At 32.8% G+C, this 23,921-nt stretch overlaps 1 protein-coding gene across 5 annotated transcripts in view; it reads right to left on the reverse strand.

Moving 5' to 3' along the window:
* The window catches only part of LOC105465516 (TBC1 domain family member 32), a 227,177-nt gene that overhangs the window by 14,775 nt on the left and 188,481 nt on the right, over positions 1–23,921 (reverse strand). For all 5 annotated transcript variants that reach the window (XM_071096373.1, XM_071096370.1, XM_071096374.1 and 2 more), the window contains 4 exons: positions 18,150–18,219; positions 16,048–16,163; positions 15,410–15,564; positions 8,964–9,104 (listed from right to left, as the gene is read on the reverse strand). In XM_071096373.1, coding sequence (XP_070952474.1) covers positions 8,964–9,104; positions 15,410–15,564; positions 16,048–16,163; positions 18,150–18,219 — 482 coding nt within the window. The remainder of the gene's footprint in view (positions 1–8,963; positions 9,105–15,409; positions 15,565–16,047; positions 16,164–18,149; positions 18,220–23,921) is intronic.

Below are 23,921 nucleotides of genomic sequence, written 5' to 3' on the forward strand. Positions count from 1 at the left end.
AAAGATGTGGGATCTCAACTTCTGTCCACCATCTACATTGGTTAAAAGAAAGTCACCCTAGAATCTTCAACAGTTCATTATTATACATAGTTTCTAATGCAGTTGTAATTTTTTGGCATGTATATACATTCAAGCATTGTTGTCTGTACACTGAATTTTTCTTCCATTAAATGGATATAATACCTATGTTTTCCCATCACATGGGAAATTTCGAAGAGGAAAACTGAGAGACTGTAACTGAAAGTACTTTGAAAAAGTGCTATATGTTATAACAAAGGTATAGATGTTATTATTTAACAAATATTTCTTGACCACCTAATATGTACAAGGTAATATTACCATTTTTTATGGGAACAAAAGACATTTATCCCTGTTTCACAAAGTTTACACTTAAAGTGGTATATACATACTTTTTAAACATATGACCCTCTTCGCTTGGTAGAAATTATATTGGCTTTACTATATTTGCAAGTACTTCAGACTTACATTGAAATAGCAGAATTCCAAAACACTGTATCCCTGGAAGAATGCTGAGCTATGAGTCATAAATTTTAATCTCTGAGCAAGTGACTTCTGTATATATTTATTTTTTTAGACAGTCTCACTCCATCACCCAGGCTGGAATGCAGTGGTGCAATCTCAGTTCACTGCAACCTCTGCCTCCTGGGTTCAAATGATTCTCATGCATCAGCCTCTTGAGTAGGTGGGATTACAGGTGTGCGCCAAGACCCCAGCTAATTTTTGTACGTTTGGTAGAGACAGGGTTTCACCATGTTGGCCAGGATGCTCTTGAACTCCTGACCTCAAGTGATCCACCTATCTCAGCCTCCCAAAGTGGTGGGATTACCTGCATGAGCCACCACACCTGGCCACTTTCGTATTTTTATAAAGTTCTGCAAATCAACTGACAACCTAGAATTCTAATAGGACAGAGGAAATAGTATGTGTCCAAACAGACATGATGTAGTTTTTTCTTTAACATTATGGAATTTTTAAAAACATATATAAAGGAAGATAGAATAGTACATGAACTAGACAATTTCAAATTTTGATTGGTTGATATGTGTCTTAAGTTCCTTTTCCCCTATAGGTTCCCCTCCTTTCCTGCATCCCTTTCTCCTACTAAAGATGTTTCCTCCAACTGCATAGTATTCCATTGTAGATAAACCACAATTTATTCAACTAAGCTCCATTCATGGTCATTTGCAGTGTTTCTAGTCTTTAGATACTATAAAGAATACTATAAAAACATATTTGTGGATATGTATTTTCAAATTTTTTCCCTGTGTATTCCTCGCTTAGAGCTCTACAAATGAGACTGCTGTGTTAAAGAATAAATAGACATGTAACTCTGTCAGAAAATGACAAATTACCATTTATATGTCTCAAAAATATATTATTATATTTTCAAAAACAATCAGTTGAGTCTTTATATTTATTGGGAAAAAATGCTATTATCAATAGTAATGAAATAGGCTTATAAAGAAAGTGAAACAAATGAATTTTGTTTTATGGTAAACCACCATTCCATACGTAATGTAGAACTAATTACACTTTAAGACATTTAAATAGCTTTTTAGGCTTGTAAGGAAGGAAAATCACTTACATAATATGCATTAAAATCTACCACAGCTCTCCTAGGCAATTTTGTTCTTGAACCATACTTAAGATTATGTCAAAGGACATTAAGATGCCACACTGAGGTGCACATTATTTTATCTGAGATAAATTATTCCTCCTTGTAACTAGAATTAAAAAACAATCTTCAAAGGTTCTCAGAAGAACATTAAGTCTTCCTCTTTTCCTATTTGAATACCCTTTATTTCTTTCTCTTGCCTGATTGCCCTGGCCAGAACTTTCAACACTATGTTGAATGGGAGTGGTGACAGAGGACATCCTTGTCTTGTGCTGGTATTCAAAGGGAATGCTTCCAGTTTTTGCCCATTCACTATGATATGAGCTGTGGGTTTGTCATAAATAGCTCTTATTACTTTGAGATAGGTTCCACCAATACCTAGTTTATTGCAAGTTTTTAGCATGAAGGGGTGCTGAATTTTTCTGTATCTATTGAGATAATCCTGTGGTTTTTGTCATTAGTTCTGTTTATGTGATGGATTACATTTATTGATTTGTGTATGTTGAACCGGTCTTGCATCCCAGGGATGAAGCCAACTTGATCGTGGTGGATAAGCTTCTTGATGTGCTACTGGATTTAGTTTGCCAGTATTATATTGAGGATTTTCACATCGATATTCGTCAGGCATACTGGTCTGAAATTTTCTTTTTCGTGTGTGTCTTTGCCAGGTTTTGGTATCAGGATGATGCTGGCCTCATAAAATGAGTTAGGGAGAATTCCCTCTTTGTCTACTGTTTGGAATAGTTTCAGAAGGAATGGCACCAACTCCTCCTCAAACCTCTGGCAGAATTTGGCTGTGAATTGGTGTGGTCCTGGACTATTTTTTGGTTGGTAGGATATTAATTACTGCCATAATTTCAGAACTTGTTATTAATCTATTCAGGGATTCAACATCTTCCTGGTTTAGTCTTGGGAGGGTGTACGTGTCCAGGAATTTATCCATTACTTCTAGATTTTCTAGTTTATTTGTGTAGAGGTGTTTATAATATTCTCTGATGGCAGTTTGTAGTTCTGTGGGATCAGTGGTGATACTGTATATTTAGAAAACCCCATCATCTCGGCCCAAAATCTCCTTAAGCTGATAAGCAACTTCAGCAAAGTGTCAGGATACAAAATCAATGTGCAAAAATTACAAGCATTCCTATACACCAATAACAGAAAAACAGAGAGCCAAATCATGAGTCAACTTCCATTCACAATTGCTTCAAAGACAATAAAATACCTAGGAATACAATTTACAAGGGATGTGAAGGACCTCATCAAGTAGAACTACAAACCACTGCTTAAGGAAATAAAAGAAGACAAAAATAAATGGAAAAACATTCCATGCTCATGGATAGGAAGAATCAATATCATGAAAATGGCCATACTGCCCAAAGTAATTTTTTTATTATTATTATACTTAAAGTTCTAGGGTACATGTGCACAACGTGCAGGTTTGTTACATATGTATACATGTGCCATGTTGGTGTGCTGCACCCATTAACTCGTCATTTACATTAGGTATATCTCCTAATGTTAACACTCCCCACTCCCCACTCCCCACAACAGGCCCCAGTGTGTGATGTTCTCCTTCCTGTGTCCAAGTGTTCTCATTGTTCAATTCCCCGCTGTGAGTGAGAACAAGCAGTATTTGGCTTTTTGTCCTTGAGATATTTTGCTGAGAATGATGGCTTCCAGCTTCATTCATGTCCCTACAAAGGACATGAACTCATCCTTTTTCATGGCTGCACAGTATTCCATGGTGTATATGTGTCATAATTTCTTAACCTAGTCTATCATACTACAAGGCTACAATAACCAAAACAGCATGGTACTGGTACCAAAACAGAGATATAGACCAATGGAACAGAATAGAGGCCTCAGAAACAATACTACACATCTACAACCATCTGATCTTTGACAAACCTGACAAAAACAAGAAATGGGGAAAGCATTCCCTATTTAATAAATGGTTCTGGGAAAACTAGCTAGCCGTAAGTAGAAAGCTGAAACTGGATCCCTTCCTTACACCTTATACAAAAATTAATTCAAGATGGATTAGAGACTTAAATGTTAGACCTAATACCATAAAAACCCTAGAAGAAAACCTAGGCAATACCATTCAGGACATAGGCATGGGCAAGGACTTCATGTCTAAAACATCAAAAGCAATGGCAACAAAAGCCAAAATTGATAAATGGTATCTAATTAAACTAAAGAGCTTCTGCACAGCAAAAGAAACTACCATCAGAGTGAACAGGCAACCTACAGAATGGAAGAAAATTTTTGCAATCTACTCATCTGACAAAGGGCTAATATCCAGAATCTACAAATAACTCAAACAAATTTAGAGGAAAAAAACAAACAACCCCATCAAAAAGTGGGCAAAGGATATGAACAGTCACTTCTCAAAAGAAGACATTTATGCAGCCAACAGACACATGAAAAAATGCTCATCATCACTGGCCATCAGAGAAATGCAAATCAAAACCACAATGAGATACTATCTCACACCAGTTAGAATGGTGATCATTAAAAAGTCAGGAAACAACAGGTGCTGGAGAGGATGTGGAGAAATAGGAATACTTTTACACTGTTGGTGGGACTGTAAACTAGTTCAACCATTGTGGAAGACAATGTGGCAATTCCTCAAGGATCTAGAACTAGAAATACCATTTGACTCAGCCATCTCATTACTGGGCATATACCCAAAGGATTATAAATCATGCTTCTATAAAGACACATGCACATGTATGTTTATTGCGGCACTATTCACACTAGCAAAGACTTGGAACCAACCCAATGCCCAAAGTAATTTATAGATTCAATGCTATTCCCATCAAGTCATCATTGACTTTCTTCACAGAATTGGAAAACAACTACTTTAAAGTTCATATGGAACAAAAAAGCCTGGGTAGCCAAAACAATCCTAAAGAAAACAGAACAAAGCTGGAGGCATCATGCTACCTGACTTCAAACTATACTACAAGGCTACAGTAACCAAAACAGCAGGGTACTGGTACCAAAACAGATATATAGACCAATGGAACAGAACAGAGGCCTCAGAAATAACACCACACATGTACAACCATCTGTTCTTTAACAAACCTGACAAAAGCAAGCAATGGGGAAAGGATTCCCTGTCTAATAAATGGTGCTGGGAAAACTGGCTAGTGATAGGCAGAAAACTGAAATTGGACCACTTACTTATATTTTATACAAAAATTAACTCAAGATGGATTAAAGATTTAAACGTAAGACCTCAAACTATAAAAACCCTAGAAGAAAACCTAGGCAATACCATTCAGGACATAGGCATGGGCAAAGACTTCATGACTAAAACATCAAAAGCAATGGCAACAAAAGCCAAAATTGATAAATGGGATCTAATTAAACTAAAGAGCTTCTGCACAGAAAAAGAAACTATCATCAGAGTGTACAGGCAACCTATAGAATGGGAGAAAATTTTTGCAATCTATCTATCTGATAGAGGGCTACTATCCAGAATCTACAAAGAACTCAAACAAATTTACAAGAAAAGTCCCCATAAAAAAGTGGGCAAATAATATGAACAGACACTTCTCAAAAGAAGACATTTATGCAGCCAACAAACATATGAAGAAAAGCTCATCATCACTGGTTATTAGAAAAATGCAAATCAAACCCACAATGAGATACCACCTCACGCCAGTTAGAATGGCAATCATTCAAAAGTCAGGAAACAACAGGTGCTGGAGAAGTTGTGGAGAAACAGGAACACTTTTACACTGTTGGTGGGAGTATAATTTAGTTCAACCATTGTGGAAGACAGTGTGGTGATTCCTCAAGTATGTAGAACCAGAAATATCATTCGACCCAGCAATCCCATTACTGGGTATCTACCCAAGGGATTATAAATCGTTCTACTATAAAGACACATGCACACGTATGTTTACTGTGGCACTTTTCACAACAGCAAAGACTTGGAACCAACTCAACTGCCCATCAATGATAGACTGGATAAAGAAAATGTGGCACATATATACTATGGAATGCTATGCAGCCATAAAAAATGATGAGTTCATGTCCTTTGCAGGGACATGGATGAAGCCAGAAACCATCATTCTCAGCAAACTAACACAATAACCAAAAACTAAACACCGCATCTTCTCAGTCATAAATGGGAGTTGAACAATGAGAACACATGGACACAGGGGAGGGGAACATGACAGACTGGGGCCTATTGCATGGTGGGGGCCTAGGGGAGGGAGAGCATTAGGAGAAATATCTAATGTAGATGATGGGTTGATGGGTGCAGCAAACCACCATGGCACATGTATACCTATGTAACAAACCTGCACATTCTGTACATGTACCCCGGAACTTAAAGTATAATAATAATAATAAAACATTAAGTCAAAAAAGTCTGGTTAAAACAATTACCTACAGATACTCAATTAAGTCAAAATAGGTATGATTTACAAATGATAAAGTTTTCTGATTCAAAGACACTATTTTTAACAACTCCTCTGGCTTCATTTGCTTTCATCATAGAAAAAGTATCAGTAAAGTAAGGAAGAAAACTAACTTTGGAATAAAAGTGGTTTCAAGTCCTTATACTATCTGAATGACCTCTGCAAGTCAATTAACTTCATTGATCCTGAATTTCTCTATCTGTCACACAATAAAGGTTAAAATTTTAAATGAAAAAAGAACCACTCTTTATACTATGAAGAAACATGAAAAACATAAGACTATTTTTGCTGCACTTCATAGTACAATACTATGAAGTGTATATATAGTACAGTATAATACTATGAAGCAAGACACTGTGTCAGAAACTCAAGGGACCTGAAGTGAGGCACACATATATCCATACCTTTAAAGATCTTCAATTAAAAAGAGCAAGGTAAAGAATACAAATAATGATTCCACAAAGCAAGACAGGTGTTTCTACTAAAAGAGGGGTACAGAAGCAGTGTACAAACACAGAGCAAAATACTTGTAAATGATCCAGGATATTTCCATCTGGACATATATTCAAGGACAAGTACCAACAAGCAAAAATAACTCACAGGAAGGGAGAATGTATTATTATCTCAAGATGCAATGGATCCAAAACATGAAGAGAGGGAAGACATACACATTCATAAAGACATATGCATTTTATAAATCTGACGCTGAACAAGGGCCATGCCCAGCCTTCATATCCTGCTTTGCATTTGTATGATTTACATTTTCAAAAAGCATTGTGTCACAAAAAAATAATGAAACAGTTTTCTATAATCCTGCTTTCATAATAGGGGGAAAAACAGCAAATAAGAAAATCTAAGCAGGTATTTATACTTTATATCCAGGGGATTATCTGTGTTAGCCTAATTGTTGACATAGTACAATATAATAATCAATGATATGCAGGATAGTGACTCCAAGGAATTATAAGAGATGAATCATTAAAGATACATGGTACTTCTTAAGCCAGGAAAATGAACAAAGTACAGTAAGACTTTTTTTTAACAAAAGATAAAATTAGTCAAAAAGTTAATGAGAACATTTGATTTTCTGTTGCTCATTTAAAAATAATATATATTCAAATTTCTATTTGCTTTGCAAACTCAGTTACTACTAAAAGAAACTCTACAACAAACATGCATTTCTTACTACATTTATTTTTTTGTACTTCAGTTGAGCTTATTTTTACTTTAGAGATCTGTGTATTTCATTTAGCAATCTGCCTACAAATTATTCATTAATCAACCAATTCCTCAGTGCCTAAAAATACACAACTTCAAAAAGCACTGCTCCTAATTAGATCAAAATGAATAAGCTACGAAATTTGTATCCAAATAATTACTTAATCACATATACCTATTTAGTTACTTAAAAGCTGTTTTCATATTTTATAATTAGCAATAAAATGGTAAATAATATCAACAGAGCAATGATACAACTTCTTAAGACAGATTAATTCACATGGGGAGTCATTAAAAGGATATTTTTACATTACTTTAAGAGAAAGAATAGCATTACTGTTTCAAAATAATGAAGTGGTTGTTATTAAATAAATCTGCCATTTGCATGTAGTTCCAAATTAATAAAAATATATAAAACTGATAAAGATATATCCAATTACTAGATGGATATTCTCTTTTTAATCACTAAATCAATAGAGCAGGGCTTGAGGTATTGCAAGGTTTTCCCATAGTCTTTGTTGGTCCAGTTTTAAATTAAAGAGCATATGGTAGAGACTCATAAATTATTGGATTCTTTAGACAATACACATTACACTAATGCAGATTAGAAAAGCAAAAAGGAACTCTCAGGAACGTACTGTTCCCAGTTGAGTTTTTTAGAAGAATGGAAAGAATTGATTATTGAGTTTATAGTAAACGTTTAAACAACTGCCTCTGACCAGACTTAAAAAATTTTGTGATTTAAAGTTCTAAAAAGTGTTTTAGGTACATATAGCAGGAGCAAAAATTGGCCAAGGAAGAGTATTCCTTTAAACTACGCACAATTCCTTTCTATATTTAAATTTCTTATTAACTTCAAAAAGTTTAAAATAGGAAGAATAACTTCATAAAAATAAATTTAATAAATGATATAAGGTTTCTTCAAAATAAATATGAAAGCTCATATCATAATATCAAGAAAAGCTAGTATCTAATTAAGTGGAAAAGATTCCCTATAGGATAAATCTAAGGGAATGCAAGGATAGTTTACCATTAAGAAATCTATTACTGTATCACATAAAAATATCAAAGAAGTCCCATGATCAAGTTAATCTTAATCATAAAATATATTGGTAAAATTCTACATTATAATTTAATTAAAAGAAATGAGACAAAATTCAATACTTTAGAAACCAAGACTGGCAGGATTCTTCTATAGCATTGATGTAGAATAATTCTCTCTAATAGACACTACTTAATGATAACATGCTGGATAATTTCTCAATAATTCAAGTCTAAAACATGTAAGCAATTATGTATAATTATTTTGGGATTTTTTTGTCAGATAAGACACAGTATTTCATATATGAAGCAATGTTGGTAAGAATTCTTGCCCTGTTACCTCAGTAAATCACTGGCATTATGAAGCAAGTATTACCATCTCCATTAAAAAGCCTACATGTCATACAGACTTTCAGACAGTGCATGCCCTGAATAGCTGAAATTTTGCAAATGGTAGAAAGTTTTATAAAGCCAACTTATATCATAACAGGCCTGGGGAAAAAGCTAGCTTGAGGATTTTAAATACACACTTTTATTAATTTAAATGTATTTCCTTATTTGATGAGAACACAGTTTTATTTGAAGACATTGAAATAAAGCAGTTGAAGAAATGCTACTCCCTTATGGATTACCTGTGATGGTGCAAAACCAGACATGTGAAAAGCTGAAAACACAAGAGGCAACTCAGCCTTCAGTAGCATTTCAATATAATGGGTGCTGCAAAAATACACTGGATGGATGCCAGAGTCTACAGTGTCAATAGGTAGGTAACTCTGAATAAAAGAGAAAAATTAAAAATTAAATAATAAATACACAGATCATTTAAAATAATCCAACATACCTATTTTCCTTTTGCTATAAATTGCTGCTTCAAAATTAATACGGTGGCATAACAAATTACTGTAAATATAATAATTACGTAAAGTAAAAAGTCAGAATGTTAAACAGTGGTGAAAGAAGAAATTTTGATAAAGGCAGCGTTATATACCTTCCAAGACTCAGGAATAGAGTTAATAATTTATAATTTTGGCAACTTAAATCCTTGTGGAAAGATGAGGGCTGTTACATGAAAGAATAAATACACATGTAAGTGAGTACACGAGTAATATTTTACATTTTAATACTAAGTGTATTGAAATATGCTTAATATTCTTGGCTTTGGCCAATGATTCTATAATGTCAAAGGATTTTAGCTTTGTCACCTCTTGAAGATATCTGCATTGTCCCCTTTACTATGTTGATATTAACCTAAATCTGACCCTGAATTAATGATAATTCAAATTGGGAATGACATGAGAAACTCATCTCTAAAACTGGGAAAGAAGTGCACAAGGCATTCCCATCAAGGTTCTCAGGCCAACTATTTTGTATAAAATTTATGTTTATTTTTATATAATTGTATATTGATAGTTACTTATATTTTATTTTATATATAGTAAATATGTATGTGAATATATACACACATATATATTTACAAACATGTTGTTTATTTTTTCAATTTAGATCTTAGGTACAATTTATCATTGCAAATGATCAATAATGAACTGGGTATTACCAAAAATTTGACATATACCCATAATAATTGTTTTTTAACAAAGAGTAATAAACCTGAAGGTATAATTTTATGAAAAGAAAAACTGTTCAACTAGCAATAATATCAATAAAAACATTAATCAAATTAGATCTGAAGATTTTACATAATTCAAAGACTGCCAAAAAGGTATCTTATCTTCTTGCTTTTACTGGACAAATCTTATTTTCAAACTTTTTAAATAAAATAAAGTTAATACTTTTAACTTAAAACAAATTAAACTTATAGCAATTATATGAGTTGAAATATGGAAGATTTCTTTAAAGCTTTATTGCTAATGCTAGGATGCTTTTAAGAATTTAGGTTTGAGTTATACACTGAAGTTTCTGAAATCAACAAGTTGATTTACAGTGGTTTTTCTGTTTTATCATTCATCATCATAAATGATTTATTATTTCACATTCCAGAAATATATATTTGTAGAAACATAAATATTTATGTAAATGTATATTTATGAAGGGTTCTCCCGGAGATACCTCACAGTACTTGAAAAAAACATTATTTTTGTGCATTAATGAATGAAGAGATAGCACAGTAAATGGTATCTTGTAGCCAACTTTGTATCGATATATAGGACAAAAACAAAACTTTAATGAGTCATTAAAATAATAATATGGACTGAATGATAAATAGTACCCATTGATTTATCTTCTTTTGTGAAATACTGCAATGTGTTTTACTAATGACGATTTGTAGAATGAGCAAATTTAACAAGCATATATGAAAACAAAAATCAACTCATAAATACATTTTAGTTTTTCCATGCAAACTTAGGTAGTAATTTTCTGATTACATGTCTACTAGTAGTATAAGAGTTCTATGTATAGGAAATGATTCATATACAGGCCACATTAGAAATACCTTTAGAGTAGGTCCATTAAGAGATACAGACAATAGAGTTATTAATTATATTTTCAAGGAAAATAAGTCATTGTTATGTAAAGGACTCCCTACATTGAGGCAAGAGTTCTTCTATTCTTATAAATTAGACTCTGTTGGAAGAAATTTTGCCATACTTTGTGGTAACACAGCTCCTGATACCAAGCCTTGCATAGAATAGTTGCTCAACATATTATTGACTGAATGCTAAAAAGAGAAGATGCTAATGATTACACACACAGATTGCACAGTATGCAATTATTAGTGTCTTTTCTTTTTGTCATACAGTAAGCTCGCTTATATAAAAGTTTCATTAGTTGATCTATTAATTACCATTTCATGCCTCTATTTTACAGTAAACATTGTTCATAAAACCAGATCAATAGTGACAGCTTGGAGTCACATGAATATAACACAAGGTCTTCTGAATCATCAAATGATAAATTGTTTATTATACTTAAAGTGTTTTGATGTAATTTGTTTAGTCACCACTCTCTGAAAGGACAGTAACTCTTTATCATTCAGAATATCGGATTAATGGAACATATGCAGGACAACAGCATTTAGCATCATCTAATTAATAATCTAATATATAAACTATGCTAAGACAAAGTGCAAAAAAATTGTCAATAAAAACATTGGCTTTGTAGATCCTAGAAAGTGACATAACATGAAGCAAGGACTTTACAACATAACACTCTTCAGAATACAGTATATTACTTTAGTGATTAATAAAAGATTTATGTTTAAAAATAAAACATAGTGGTCTTAGTTTTTTTTTCTTCCATTGTAGGTCTTTGGATGAGTCATTTTATTCCTGATATTAAGAAAATAAACTAGTTCTACATTGCTATGAAAATTAAATAGAAAGACCCCATTAGAAAGATTTGAAACTCTCCAATTCAAATGGATTCAGTCTAGTCTGGTCCAGCCTAATCCTCCACCTTTCAGACTTTGTGGGCAAAAAAGATGTGCCATGCTTCACAACAACGTTGTAGTTAACTTGTGCATCATGCATAGGGGTAAACAAAAAATTTTGCAGATTTTTTAAAACTTTGATTCTATAATTCTAGATAACATCAATCTTTCTCCTGTCAGAAAAAAAAAAATGGGAAAACTGAAATCTGCAAATATGATTAAGACTTATAGTCACATATAAGACAAGGAAGGGGTTTTACACTAGACATCTTTCCTACAAGTGACTGGTCACATGGCTTACATTTGTTGATATTCTACAAAGGGGTTACAAGTATGTCATGCCATTCTACTAACTGTAAAATTTACATGTAAATTTATACTTGAATACTATTAGAATTTTCAAATCCATGAACTTTCTGAACTAGGTAATTGTTATTTTAAGAAGAGTAAGGGAGGGCTTCTGTAGTGGTTACCCTATAACTATTGCATGAATTTCCTGTTGAACTATACTACTTCATTTGAGTATTACTTTAGCCTGATTTATCAGTGGAGTTTTGTTTGTATATGCATGTAAAATACTCTGGTTTTTATTTCAGTTTAATTAGGTTTCCTTTTTCATATGTTTTTACAGAGAGAGGAAATTTATGATCATTACTTTTATTTATTCTTTGAAATTACATATTTCTACTATGAAAATAATCTCCTCATTTTTCTTAATATATCATTTTATTAATGGCTTCATTGTTAACAACTGGTCAAACTCTGATTCTTGATCAAACTCCATAAAGAATAACTATTTCATCATTTAGAAAGATTTTTTCTTAGTAGCAAAGAATAATTGAAGATCGTTTAAATCAATACATTAACGGGTTCTTCTGGTGTAAATGATTTCGAAAGATAATTTTTCAAACTCTTTTTATCTCATATGAGTAATATAATCATAGTTTACAAAATTTTAAGAACTTCAAATTAATGTTTCATTACTTCCTGTTTTGCTTATCCTAAGCTTATTTTTTTTAAACCTTTTTAAGGTCATTTGTTTAAAACATTCTTATGAATGCAGGGGATCTAGTATCTTTCAAATACATTTTCTAAAATAAAAACTTACAGATCGTCACATATTTCTACTAAAATATTAATGTACGTGGCTCACAACTGTAATCCCAGCACTTTGGGAGGCCGAGGAGGGCAGATCACGAGGTCAGGAGATCGAGACCATCCTGGCGAACACGGTGAAACCCAGTCTCTACTAAAAATACAAAAAATTAGCCGGGCATGGTGGTGGCCTACCCAGCCGGGTAGTCCCAGCTACTTGGGAGGTTGAGGCAGGAAAATGGTGTGAACCCGAGAGGTGGAGCTTGCAGTGAGCCGAGATCGTGCCATTGCACTCCAGCCTGGATGACACTCTGTCTCAAAAAAAAAAATATATATATATATATATATATATATATATATATATAAATTTGCACACTCAACATACATTTATTGAGTGATTACTATGGGCCTATAGTTTGGGACACACCTATGAACAAAACAGAAAACTCTTTTCAAAGAACTTACATTAAGTGTATAGATAAATAAATAAATATTAGGACTTGATATAGGCTATAAAAATGTTAAAAAATAGGACAGGGTAATGAGGTTGAGGTAAGTGGAATTGAGGAAATAGGCTGATTTCTTTTTAGGTTGATTACAATAATGTGAGTTTGAGTTAAAGAAGGTAGACAAGTTTGTACTAATTAACAGCTAAAGCCAAAGTGTCTGTCACCATGTTGCAGATTTGTTCATATTATCAAGTTGCATGGAAACTATCACCACAATGTTTGAGACAATGGAACAGATGAAATAGAAAAGGTATAACTTTTAAATAATATATTAAGACTTACTGAATGCACTATCAAGTCAAGTGACATAGGGGAAATAGCAATTCAAAAGTTTGTTAGTCAGAAACATTTATACTGTCGTATAAATGTAAGATATTAGTAGCAGCATTTAGCTAACAGTTCTAGATAGAATTACTGCAGAGGAATCTTAACAGCATGTCATTTGTTTTACAAAGAAGCATCAAAACAAACTACTGGTAATAAAACATTCAACTTGATATATTTGTAATTGAAAAGAAAAAATGATGCTATGGAAGGCACTGCATTAAGTCTTCACTGACAGTATAGCTGCGTCACTAGAAAGGTGTCAAGGCTTTACATCAAGAGATCATTCTGAAAACCCCGAGCCAGTAATGTGTCACTCCCTTCCATTCACATATTCCATATTCAGTGATGCTATCAAAATGGTAAGTCAAATAAAATTCAAGCTGCTAGAGTCCTGCTTGTTTTCAGCTTTACAGAAAGAAATGCTATCAGAACACAAGATCATCGATGCTATGAAAAAAAATAATGTACTATTTTATAGGCTCAAAGTAGAAATAGAACTTTAGAAAATTATGGTTTAATATGATTCACTGGTGATGTTTAGATGGTGTCATAATCTGAACACTAAAGGCAGAACTGTTAAGACTAGTGGAATGTAGATATTGCTTTAAAATATTTGACAGGAGAATGAATGATTGGACACAAAATCCATACCCATTATCAAAAGATTTTCAACACTACATCTGAAAATGAAAGAGTGAAAAGGCTGTTAGGTTTTTTAAAATCTTCAACTACAGTTTAAAGGAACAGAATTACTCAAATTCTGGTTAACACCAGGAAAATAGTTTCATTGATTGGAGAAAAACCAGTGCATACTTTTTTTGCCATTTGTTTCCCTCTATTCATGGGAGGAAAATTTCTCATTATGGTGAAGACCAATTACTGGATGATCTTTTTAAGTAACTGTACATAGCTACTTGAAGCATAACATTATAAAATTTTAATATTTAATGTATTCCATGATGAATTAATTTTATTTTCCTTATCACAAATATATATTGTAAAAAACACCTAATGAATATTTTCATCTCCACATAGATACTCGCCAATCCCCTTAGTTTATCCTTGACTGCCATGTGATTTCACTGTCCAAATGCAACATGTCATGGAAAAGGTTTGAGAAACATTAGCATAGCTGATATGTTTGGCAGTTTCCCCTAGCTGGAAATCTTAACAACAGCCTATAAATAAATAAAATAAACATAAACATTATAAATTGATTGAGGGATATACTTACCTCTAAAGTAACCTCTGAGATTGCATAAGATTAGTACAATCTTTTAAAATACATTACAATACTTTAAAAAACACTCAGTATAGATTTCCAAAATATACATAAAATGAGTGATTCTCTTATTCTATAGAAAATAGTTACAATATCTTCCTAATAAATGATTTTCTTACACCATAATCAGCCAGAGATTCTTTCTAACCAAGCAATGATACAAAACACCAATTCAATAGTTCTCTTTTTACGTGCAGAATTTAACTGATATAACTATCATTTTTATTTCATTACCATGTTTCTACTTCATGAAAATGCTTCTAATATAAATCATTCAGTTACTATTAGGTAAGACACCAAGTATTTGAGAAAATGTCACATCTACATAATCAAAGAGAATCAGTCAAAAAACATTCAAGTAGAAAAATGAGTATAATTTATGACAAAGTCCTTCAAATACAATAACACCCCAGTGAATGTAAGTATAATGTCTCTTAAAATTTCAAACCCTTTTTTAAAAACAGATTGAAGTCTTACAGAAATATGTAGTCTTGGCAACCAAAGGAAAGCAGAAGTCAGAAGCCTGGAGAATTGACGAAGAAATTGGAATGTTTTTTCTTTGTCTCCCAACATTATCATGAACAGAGAAGATACAAACCAGTCATGGCCAGTATAATTCCCTTGCAGGCAGACTGAAAAACTAAGTTAAGAAAACTTCACAATATTTTGTAAGACAAAATACTAAAATTCTATAAATAAAATACAATGAATATGTTAAACAAAAAAGCAGACATTCTTATTCTGAGTTTATGAAACCTAGTTTTTGTTTTGTTTTGTTTTGTTTTGTTTTTTTGAGACGGAGTCTCACTCTGCCACCCAGGCTGGAGTGCAGTGGCCGGAGTTTATGAAACCTAGTTTTTAAATATTCTTAGAGATGTCTGAAAATACATTCTAATGACTTTATTCAGTTTAAGATTCAATATAATGATTACAACTCAATTTAACAAAATTCATATTTAAAATACAGAATAAAATACTGTAAGAATATATCATAACAAATCACTAATATAGCTCAATGTACTATTTTACTATAAATGTGTCCAGGTATACCATCAAAGAATCATGAAAAACATGTGAAAAAAATTAAATATTGTGAATCTACTCAAAAAGGATACGAAGAGAAGATTTTATGGAAGTTTGCTGCTGTTTCAGGAATCTCTCACAATGCTTTAAAACCAACGTAAGATCATTTTCTGCACCATCTTTTAAGAGACTGAGGAATTTGCCATACCTATATTAAAAGCCCACAAAACATAAAAAATATCAGGTCTTGCAATGAATGTTTTAAAATTACTTCTTTTAGCATAACTATGTTATACAGAGCACTTATGAAAGATTAGCTCTCAATATATGTATCTGATGATTATGACATATTTAGATTAGCAGTATTCATCTGGCAAATACAGATAACTTTAAAGGAAGATGAAACAGTAATGAGAGAACAAAATGATGATATCCTGTAGATGAAAAGTATAATATAAGCATTTTTTCCTGAACTGAATCTACAATATGGAATGTTGACAGGTTAGTTTTACAAAATGTTGAGTGTAGAAGTACCTGTAGAGTTCATACAGTAATGGTCCTAAAGGGAGGTGGTACTTCCCTCAGGGGCCGCCTTGGAAATTTGTAGGACTATTTTTCATTGTCATAGTGATCGGGGGGCACTACTGGTACTTAATGAGCAAGGGTCAGATGATTAGACATGGGACAGTCCTGAACAATAACTTGCAAATGTCCTATTTGTTACTGGTATGGATGAAAAAGTTGTTTATAATTATCTGAAACTAATTGTCTTAAAAAAAAAAAACTTCTGTATTTTTTAGTATATATACAATGCAACTATGTGTAAATCAACCAAAGGTAGTGCTTTTGTACTTCCGTACTTTTGAAACCTTACTAATATTTGCTCATCACTTTTTAAAAAGTCTCTTTGGGCCAGGTGTGGTGGCTTACGCCTGTAATCCAGCACTTTGGGAGGCCAAGGTGGGTGGATCACGAGGTCACGAGTTTGAGATCAGCCTGACCAACATGGTGAAAACCCGTCTCTACTAAAACTACAAAAATTAGCTGGGCACGGTGGCATGCATCTGTAATCCCAGCTACTCAGCAGGCCGAGGCATGAGAATCGCCTGAACCCGGGAGGCAAGGTTGCAGTGAGCCAAGATCGTGCCACTGCACTCCAGCCTGGGTGACAGAGCGAGATTCTGTCTCCAAAAAAAAAAAAAAAAAAAAAAAAGTCTCTTTGCTCGTGGCAACACTGTAGTATTTGAGGAACGAAGTCAAAAATTCGTCTGTATTTGTAGCTGCCAGAGTCACAATGATTTTACATTTGGATGCCAGCTACATCTTATACTGTAATATATTCAAACATTTCATAATAACTTTCTGTTTCTTACAAATAAGATATTATATTGAGTTAAAAAAATAGGTGACTAGCCTGCTTATATTATCTACGAAGTCCATTTCAGAATAGCAATAGGGCATTATAAAATATTTGTATAAAGAGCAGGCACAGCATCACAAAACATAATTAAGAGAATCATATGCCCAATGTGATACAGACGTGTAAGTTCAAATTATTAAATAATATCATTTTCATCATGTTGTGAATTTATAAAAATGCTCGGCTTTTTAAATAAGTCTTACATGTATCTTTTTAAAACTTGATTCTGAAGATGACTCTATAAGTAAAATGGGAATGTTAAAATCCCCATTTAATAAGCAAGAAAGAAGTTTCAAGGTTTCAGTCCTTAACTCTCTGTTCACTGTTTAGCTTACCCATTTCTTTTCAAAATTACAACTTGAGTATTAAAAACTCAAACTGCAATAAGTTTTTTAATTTTAACTTCTGAATCTGTCCTTCAGGTACTTTTGTACTCATCACCACGGAATTAATCATATTCTGGAAAATAGTATGACTGTGCTACCAATGTGCTGACTTTTACAATGTTATTTTTGTAAAAAACCTGATAGTCATGAGAGCTTAAACACACTGTAATTGGCCTCTGGAATAACAATGAACTGTAACTGATTTACCTGTAGAGGTAATTTAATCATGTGCCAATATCCTCAAAAACAAAGTCATTTTCCAAATGATAAACTCCGCATTTAAAGTATACAAAATAGTTGGTTGTTAAATTAAATACTACTGAGCACATATGAGGCAGATAAAACAAATTCTAGAAATGCACAAGGGAGATATTTCCCTATAATATACCTGACAGTCATTTTAATGCCAAGCTGCTGCACAGATGAAAGGCTTTCATTCTTCACATTTGCATCAGTAGCTAAAGACAACAGAAAACTGAGTTATAAAAGTGTATAAAAGTTTGCATAATAATCACAGTTTAATTGAAAATTGATGAAAGCAATATTTTTACATATTTTAATGCGAATTTTGAAAACACTGATGAATTCATTATTTTAGGAACTGTCAGTTACATTTTCCAAGGAATTAACAGAAAACTTTTTACAAATAACTTTTTCCCATAAAAAGTGTTGGAAAGCATATTAAATACAAAACAATGGTAGTTTTGAAACAATCTATTTAACTTGACTCTCAGAACAAAAAGAGGCATTGACCCAAAAAGTGATCTAGAAATACTACTTTCATCATGCAATATATACATAAAACTTTGAATTACAAATATATACAAGCATGGTTATTTCCTTCCTGACACTAATCTTTAAGTAATCAGTGTTCTACTTTTAATGTATGATAACATATGAGGGTAGAATGAATGAATGTCTTCCTGCATGCCAAGTTTTCTTTGTGAAGTAGTTGTTGTAATCATCTAACCAAAAGTGATGAAGGGGTTAGTTATATCTTATATTGTAATATATCCAAACATTTCATAAAGAATCACTTTTCATTTATTTCTTACAAATAAGATAGTGATTAGCTTGCTTATATTATCTACAAAGTCCATTTCAGAATAGAAATAGCATAGTACAGAGGACTGCAGGAGAGGCTGAAAGTCTGGATTAGTTCTTGAGATCAGCAGAAGACCAAACTAGGAGTGAACCCTCAAAGGCACAACTAAATAGCATTCAGGGTCTAGCTGAACTTTCAACTTCTGGCTGAGAAAATTGTAGTATGCATACATACACACAAACACATGAACACACAATGCATGCACACACAATTAAGAGACTCATCACACAGTTATCTAGTGGTAGAGAAGACCAAAACCTAGGTTTTCAGAATATCATGAGGTTTTTTTATTTTTTTATTTTTTTTACTTCATTACACATTGGTGCTTCTCATACTATCAATATAATCTATTTCACTTCCAGGCTCATTCATCCCCTTAATAAATCATCTCTGACATAGTAAGTATGGAACACCATGCAAGAAGCTATGAGGGATAAAAGATAAATCATACCTCATTCCCTAAAAAACTTTCCATGTAGTGTCAGAGATCAAATGTGTGTATAGATAACTCTGATAAAGGTATTTTAAAGTCCTATATGAAATAGGAATGATACAGATAAAGTGTTACATGAATTCAGAAGATGAAGAGATTATGTCTAGTTAGGAAGAAGTGGCATTTAAGTTGAACCTTAACATATATAGATGTGCATGCTTATAGTAATACTAATGTTTTTTCCCTCTGGAAAGTATGATATAGATAGCTATCTTATTGGTAAAGGATGAGTGCGCAGAGGGTGGAGACAGGTGTTAAGAATGTGCATTCCCATCATGATGTGTTCCATGGGCCACAGTGGATTGTATCAGGAAGCACTGACCTAACATATCAGTGAAGAATATAATAAAGTTACGGAGCAAGGTGAGAGGAGTTGTCCAAAGGAACTGGATGTTATGAGAAGGTTGTTTTAGTTCTTCCCTGTGAAAGAAAAGAGTTCTTACATAGTGGTCTAGTTGTGAGGCCTGAAATGAGTCCTTTCACTTTTCTAGAGTTGTACAAATAATTTCCAAGGTCTAGACCCTATCTAAAACTTTATGAGACTGTATCTTCAGAGTAAAAAAATAACTCTACACATTTCAACAGATAATGATTCTCAACTATGGCGGTGCATCTTCTGAGGAACTTTTCAAAAATAAAGATAAATAGACTTGACTCCAGACTACTAAATAAGATTGCCAAGAGAGTATGTGCAGTCATTTGTATTTTTAAAGACCTCTACAGTTTATTTCTTACACAACAAAGTTAAGATTTACATTTAAAGGAACAAAAGTTAAATTTAGATATAGTTACAATTGGATAGTTATACAACATTATCCAAATTTCACTTTAATGTAGTGTAGCAAATTCTCAAAAAAGCTTTTAAATGAGAATATATGGAGGTATTGGCATACCAAAACAAACACCAAATATCCATTTTCAAAAATCACTAATGTGAAAGAGATGTAAATAACTTTTGAATGAGCAAAACTATGGAGATAAAAATATGGAAGGAATAAAAACTTTCCCAAAGGAGGAATGAAGATATAAGAAAATGGGTTAGGAGCATATATTTAAAAATGGGCTCCAGGCCAGGCATGGTGGTGCAAGCTTGTAATCCCAGCACTCTGGGAGGCTGAGGGGGATGGATTACCTGAGGTCAGGAGTTCAAGACCAGCCTCACCAACATGGTGACACATCATCTCTACTAAAAATACAAAAATTACCCTGGCAGGTGGCACATCGTAATCCCAGATATTGGGGAGGCTGAAGCAGAAGAATTGCTTGAACCTGGGAGACAGAGGTGTGAGTGGGCTGAGATCATGCTGCTGACCTCTAGCCTGTGTGACAGAGCGAGAGTCCATCTCAAAAAAAAAAAAAAAAGAGGTTTCCATTTTAAATTGTATGATATTTGATATACAATATCAATATACAATAAATCACTGTATATCATTGATATACAATAACTTAGCAAGCAAATTTTGTATTCTAAACACATCTCAGACAACAAAAGTTAGGTGGAAGAAACTTTTATTATATAAAACTCTGGACTACATTAACTTATAAGGCAGGAATTGAAATCTTAAAAATAAAACAAAATTGATGGGGAAAAATGAATAAGTAAAATGAAATAATTTAAAAAATGGACGTCTTCAGAGGATTTTGATCCATATGCATGGCTGGTAACGAGTAATTAATTGATGTAGGAAAAACAGTGCGTAGGATACATAATACATACTTAATAAATGAATGAATGAATGAGTAAATGAATGAACCAACATCCAATGAATAGCAACAAAAGAAATTGTACTTTAAATATCAAACTAGAAGCAAGATGGAGAAGAAAACAGACATAGACTTAAAAATATTTTCTGTATATTAAAATCAAGTAACACATAGAAGAGACAGCTCCCACTCCCTGTGTCACTGTGAAAAGCATAATGAAATAAGTTGTTGAAGAGTCAACCAACCAATGACATGTATAGCATCATTCTTACCCACTTACTAACAATGCTTAATTCAATCTAAGCTAGAGTTAATAATTAAATTATTCAAAATAACCCATACTTTTAATTATAAATGCAATAGTTTCAAAATAAAATGAGTTGACAAAATTTATGTAACATGAACTGAGACCACTCCGTGTGGTATTGCATTCTGTTCTATTTTTGGTTTGCAAAGCTAGCACATACAGCAGCAGTAGAAGAAATCAAATCTATCCTGCCTGGCACCTAATAGTGTGGAAAATATAAATAAACTTTCAGAAGAGTAAAGAATTTCTCCCATGGATGGAGAGGTAGTTACTGGTCGGCTGCTTACTGACTCTCCTAATGCCCTCCCTCATCTGTCCTAATGTAAGAAAACTCTTACCACCCAAAGAAATCAATGGACTACATTTCTTCCTCCCTGCTTCCTTTCCCAAAGTCAGTCTGTAAGTTCTGTTGCTTCTTTTGTAATATGTAATTGTATCTATGCATTTTATTCAATTCTTACTACCACAGAATTCAGTACCTTGTGACCAGTCTACTGTACATGTCTCAGCCTCCTAATTGATGTAGTCAGGGTTATTTGGGAAAAAAAGCATTTCCCTGTCTTGATTATGCAATTACCCCTGCCTGGAAGACTTTTCCCCTCTTCTCTTGTTTCTTTCCATTCTAATAACCCTGGAGGCAGCACGAGTACTACTCCTGCTCTCTATTAACACTTCCTCCTCTTATTTTCCATGATGGCACCAATTTGACACAGATGTCATTTTCCACTGGACACCTGTGGCCCTTAAAATAAAACCTCTCTTGACAATTACCAAATTCAAATAGCATATTAAAAAGCATATTGCCTGAAAGCAAGTAGTCAGTTGAAAAACTGTCAGTTTCTTTTATTTTCTACCTTACTATATGCTGCAATTTGTTTAATTCCTAATTTTAGGTATATGCCCTATTTTTCCTTCCTGAGGAAAGGTACATATTAAATATCTCTTTGCAATTATCACACACTGTGCTTTACTCACAAACGTTTCATAAATATAAGATAGAAGAGAGCATCTTCGCTTTTCAAAGAAAGTATAAAAGGTGTTTAAGGGTATTTAATTAAATTTAAAACTATATTTTAATAATCAAATGGTGAAACAAGAAAAATGTTGATTTTTTTTCTAACTTTTGATTAACTAGCATCACGAAGAGAAAAGAAATAAAAATACACATTACCCTGAAAGGGCCATTTAATTTATCATTTCAAAGAAGCAACTACACTAGAAAAAAATTCTCAGCTTGTTCCAGGGAATTGAACCAACAAAAAGGAAATGTCTGTTAAGATATGGAAAGATACCTGCATGAATTTACAAACTGCAAATGTGCAGAAGTTTATCTGTTTGTTCTTTCCTCTTTCTTTAAAGGGATAAACAGTCAAACTAATTTGATTTTTCCAGATTTGCAAATTTTATAATGGACTGAAATCCTGAGGGAGCTAACAACAGATGGATGATTGTGTTATTCTAATTTTAACTACCTTAGGGTTTAGAAGGCTGTCATTTTTCAAAAGATAATCAATTTCTCATTTCCAGAAACCTAAAAAAAATTGAATACATCTACCCAGTATTTGATTTAAAACATTTTATATCAAAACAATTTTTAATTTAAAGCAAATAGAGTGAAATTTTACAATAAAAAAATTGTTCCACCAGCCAAAAAATACATGATAAAGGATGAGAATACCTAAAGCCTTGGGAAGAAAACAATGTAATAGCAACAAGCTCAGTATATCACAATAATGAATATTAAACAATCAATCAACAGAAAGTCACTTCATTTTTTGGCTTTACTATCAGACTGGTGAATAGCTTCAGCTGGAACCTTTAAGGAATTTAAATCCGCATTCAGGGTTTATTTGCCTCACTAATACATTCAACAAAGCCGACATCTGAGATCTCACTCGGCATAATTTAGAAATATAACAGAGGGCAGTAAAGCATGCACACTGAGCATTCAGTTGTGCTGAATATTTAGATAATATATATAATATTATTTTAATTTTAGATTTTCTACAGAAAATAAGGTCCAATAAAACAATGTGCAAAAGAGAGCTACACAAATTGGAGATTATTATACTTAAGTCTAAAGAAATGCCCACTGTGGTCATGCAAATTTCCATGATTATCATACTTCTTACTCATTTCCTATTACTCCCCAACTTAACCATTAATAGTTGCATGTTTTTCGAATAGATTTTTACGTTCATTCCTAAGATTATAATTTTCTTCACAAATACTTTCCTTTAAAATCTCTTCTCAATTTGTTTTCTTTCATCTATGCCTCAATTTCTTCATTTTAAATATGATGATTATGTCTAGTTCAGAGAGGGTTGAATGGCACAAGGTTTATCAAGTGCCTCAACATAATACCTAATTTAAAAGCGGTGATCAATAGATATCAATTCCTTTCACCTACCTTAACTTTTGTTTAATAGTATCTTGTATTTTCTTCTCATTTCTTTTTTTTTCATTCTCTTAGGTCTCTTTTACCCCTTTCCCAGATTTGCACTAGATGTCATTATGTGTAAATAAGTATAGGTTCACCTGTGTAGTCACA

The sequence above is a fragment of the Macaca nemestrina genome, chromosome 5, assembly GCF_043159975.1.
Source record: "Macaca nemestrina isolate mMacNem1 chromosome 5, mMacNem.hap1, whole genome shotgun sequence".
NCBI lineage: Eukaryota > Metazoa > Chordata > Mammalia > Primates > Cercopithecidae > Macaca > Macaca nemestrina.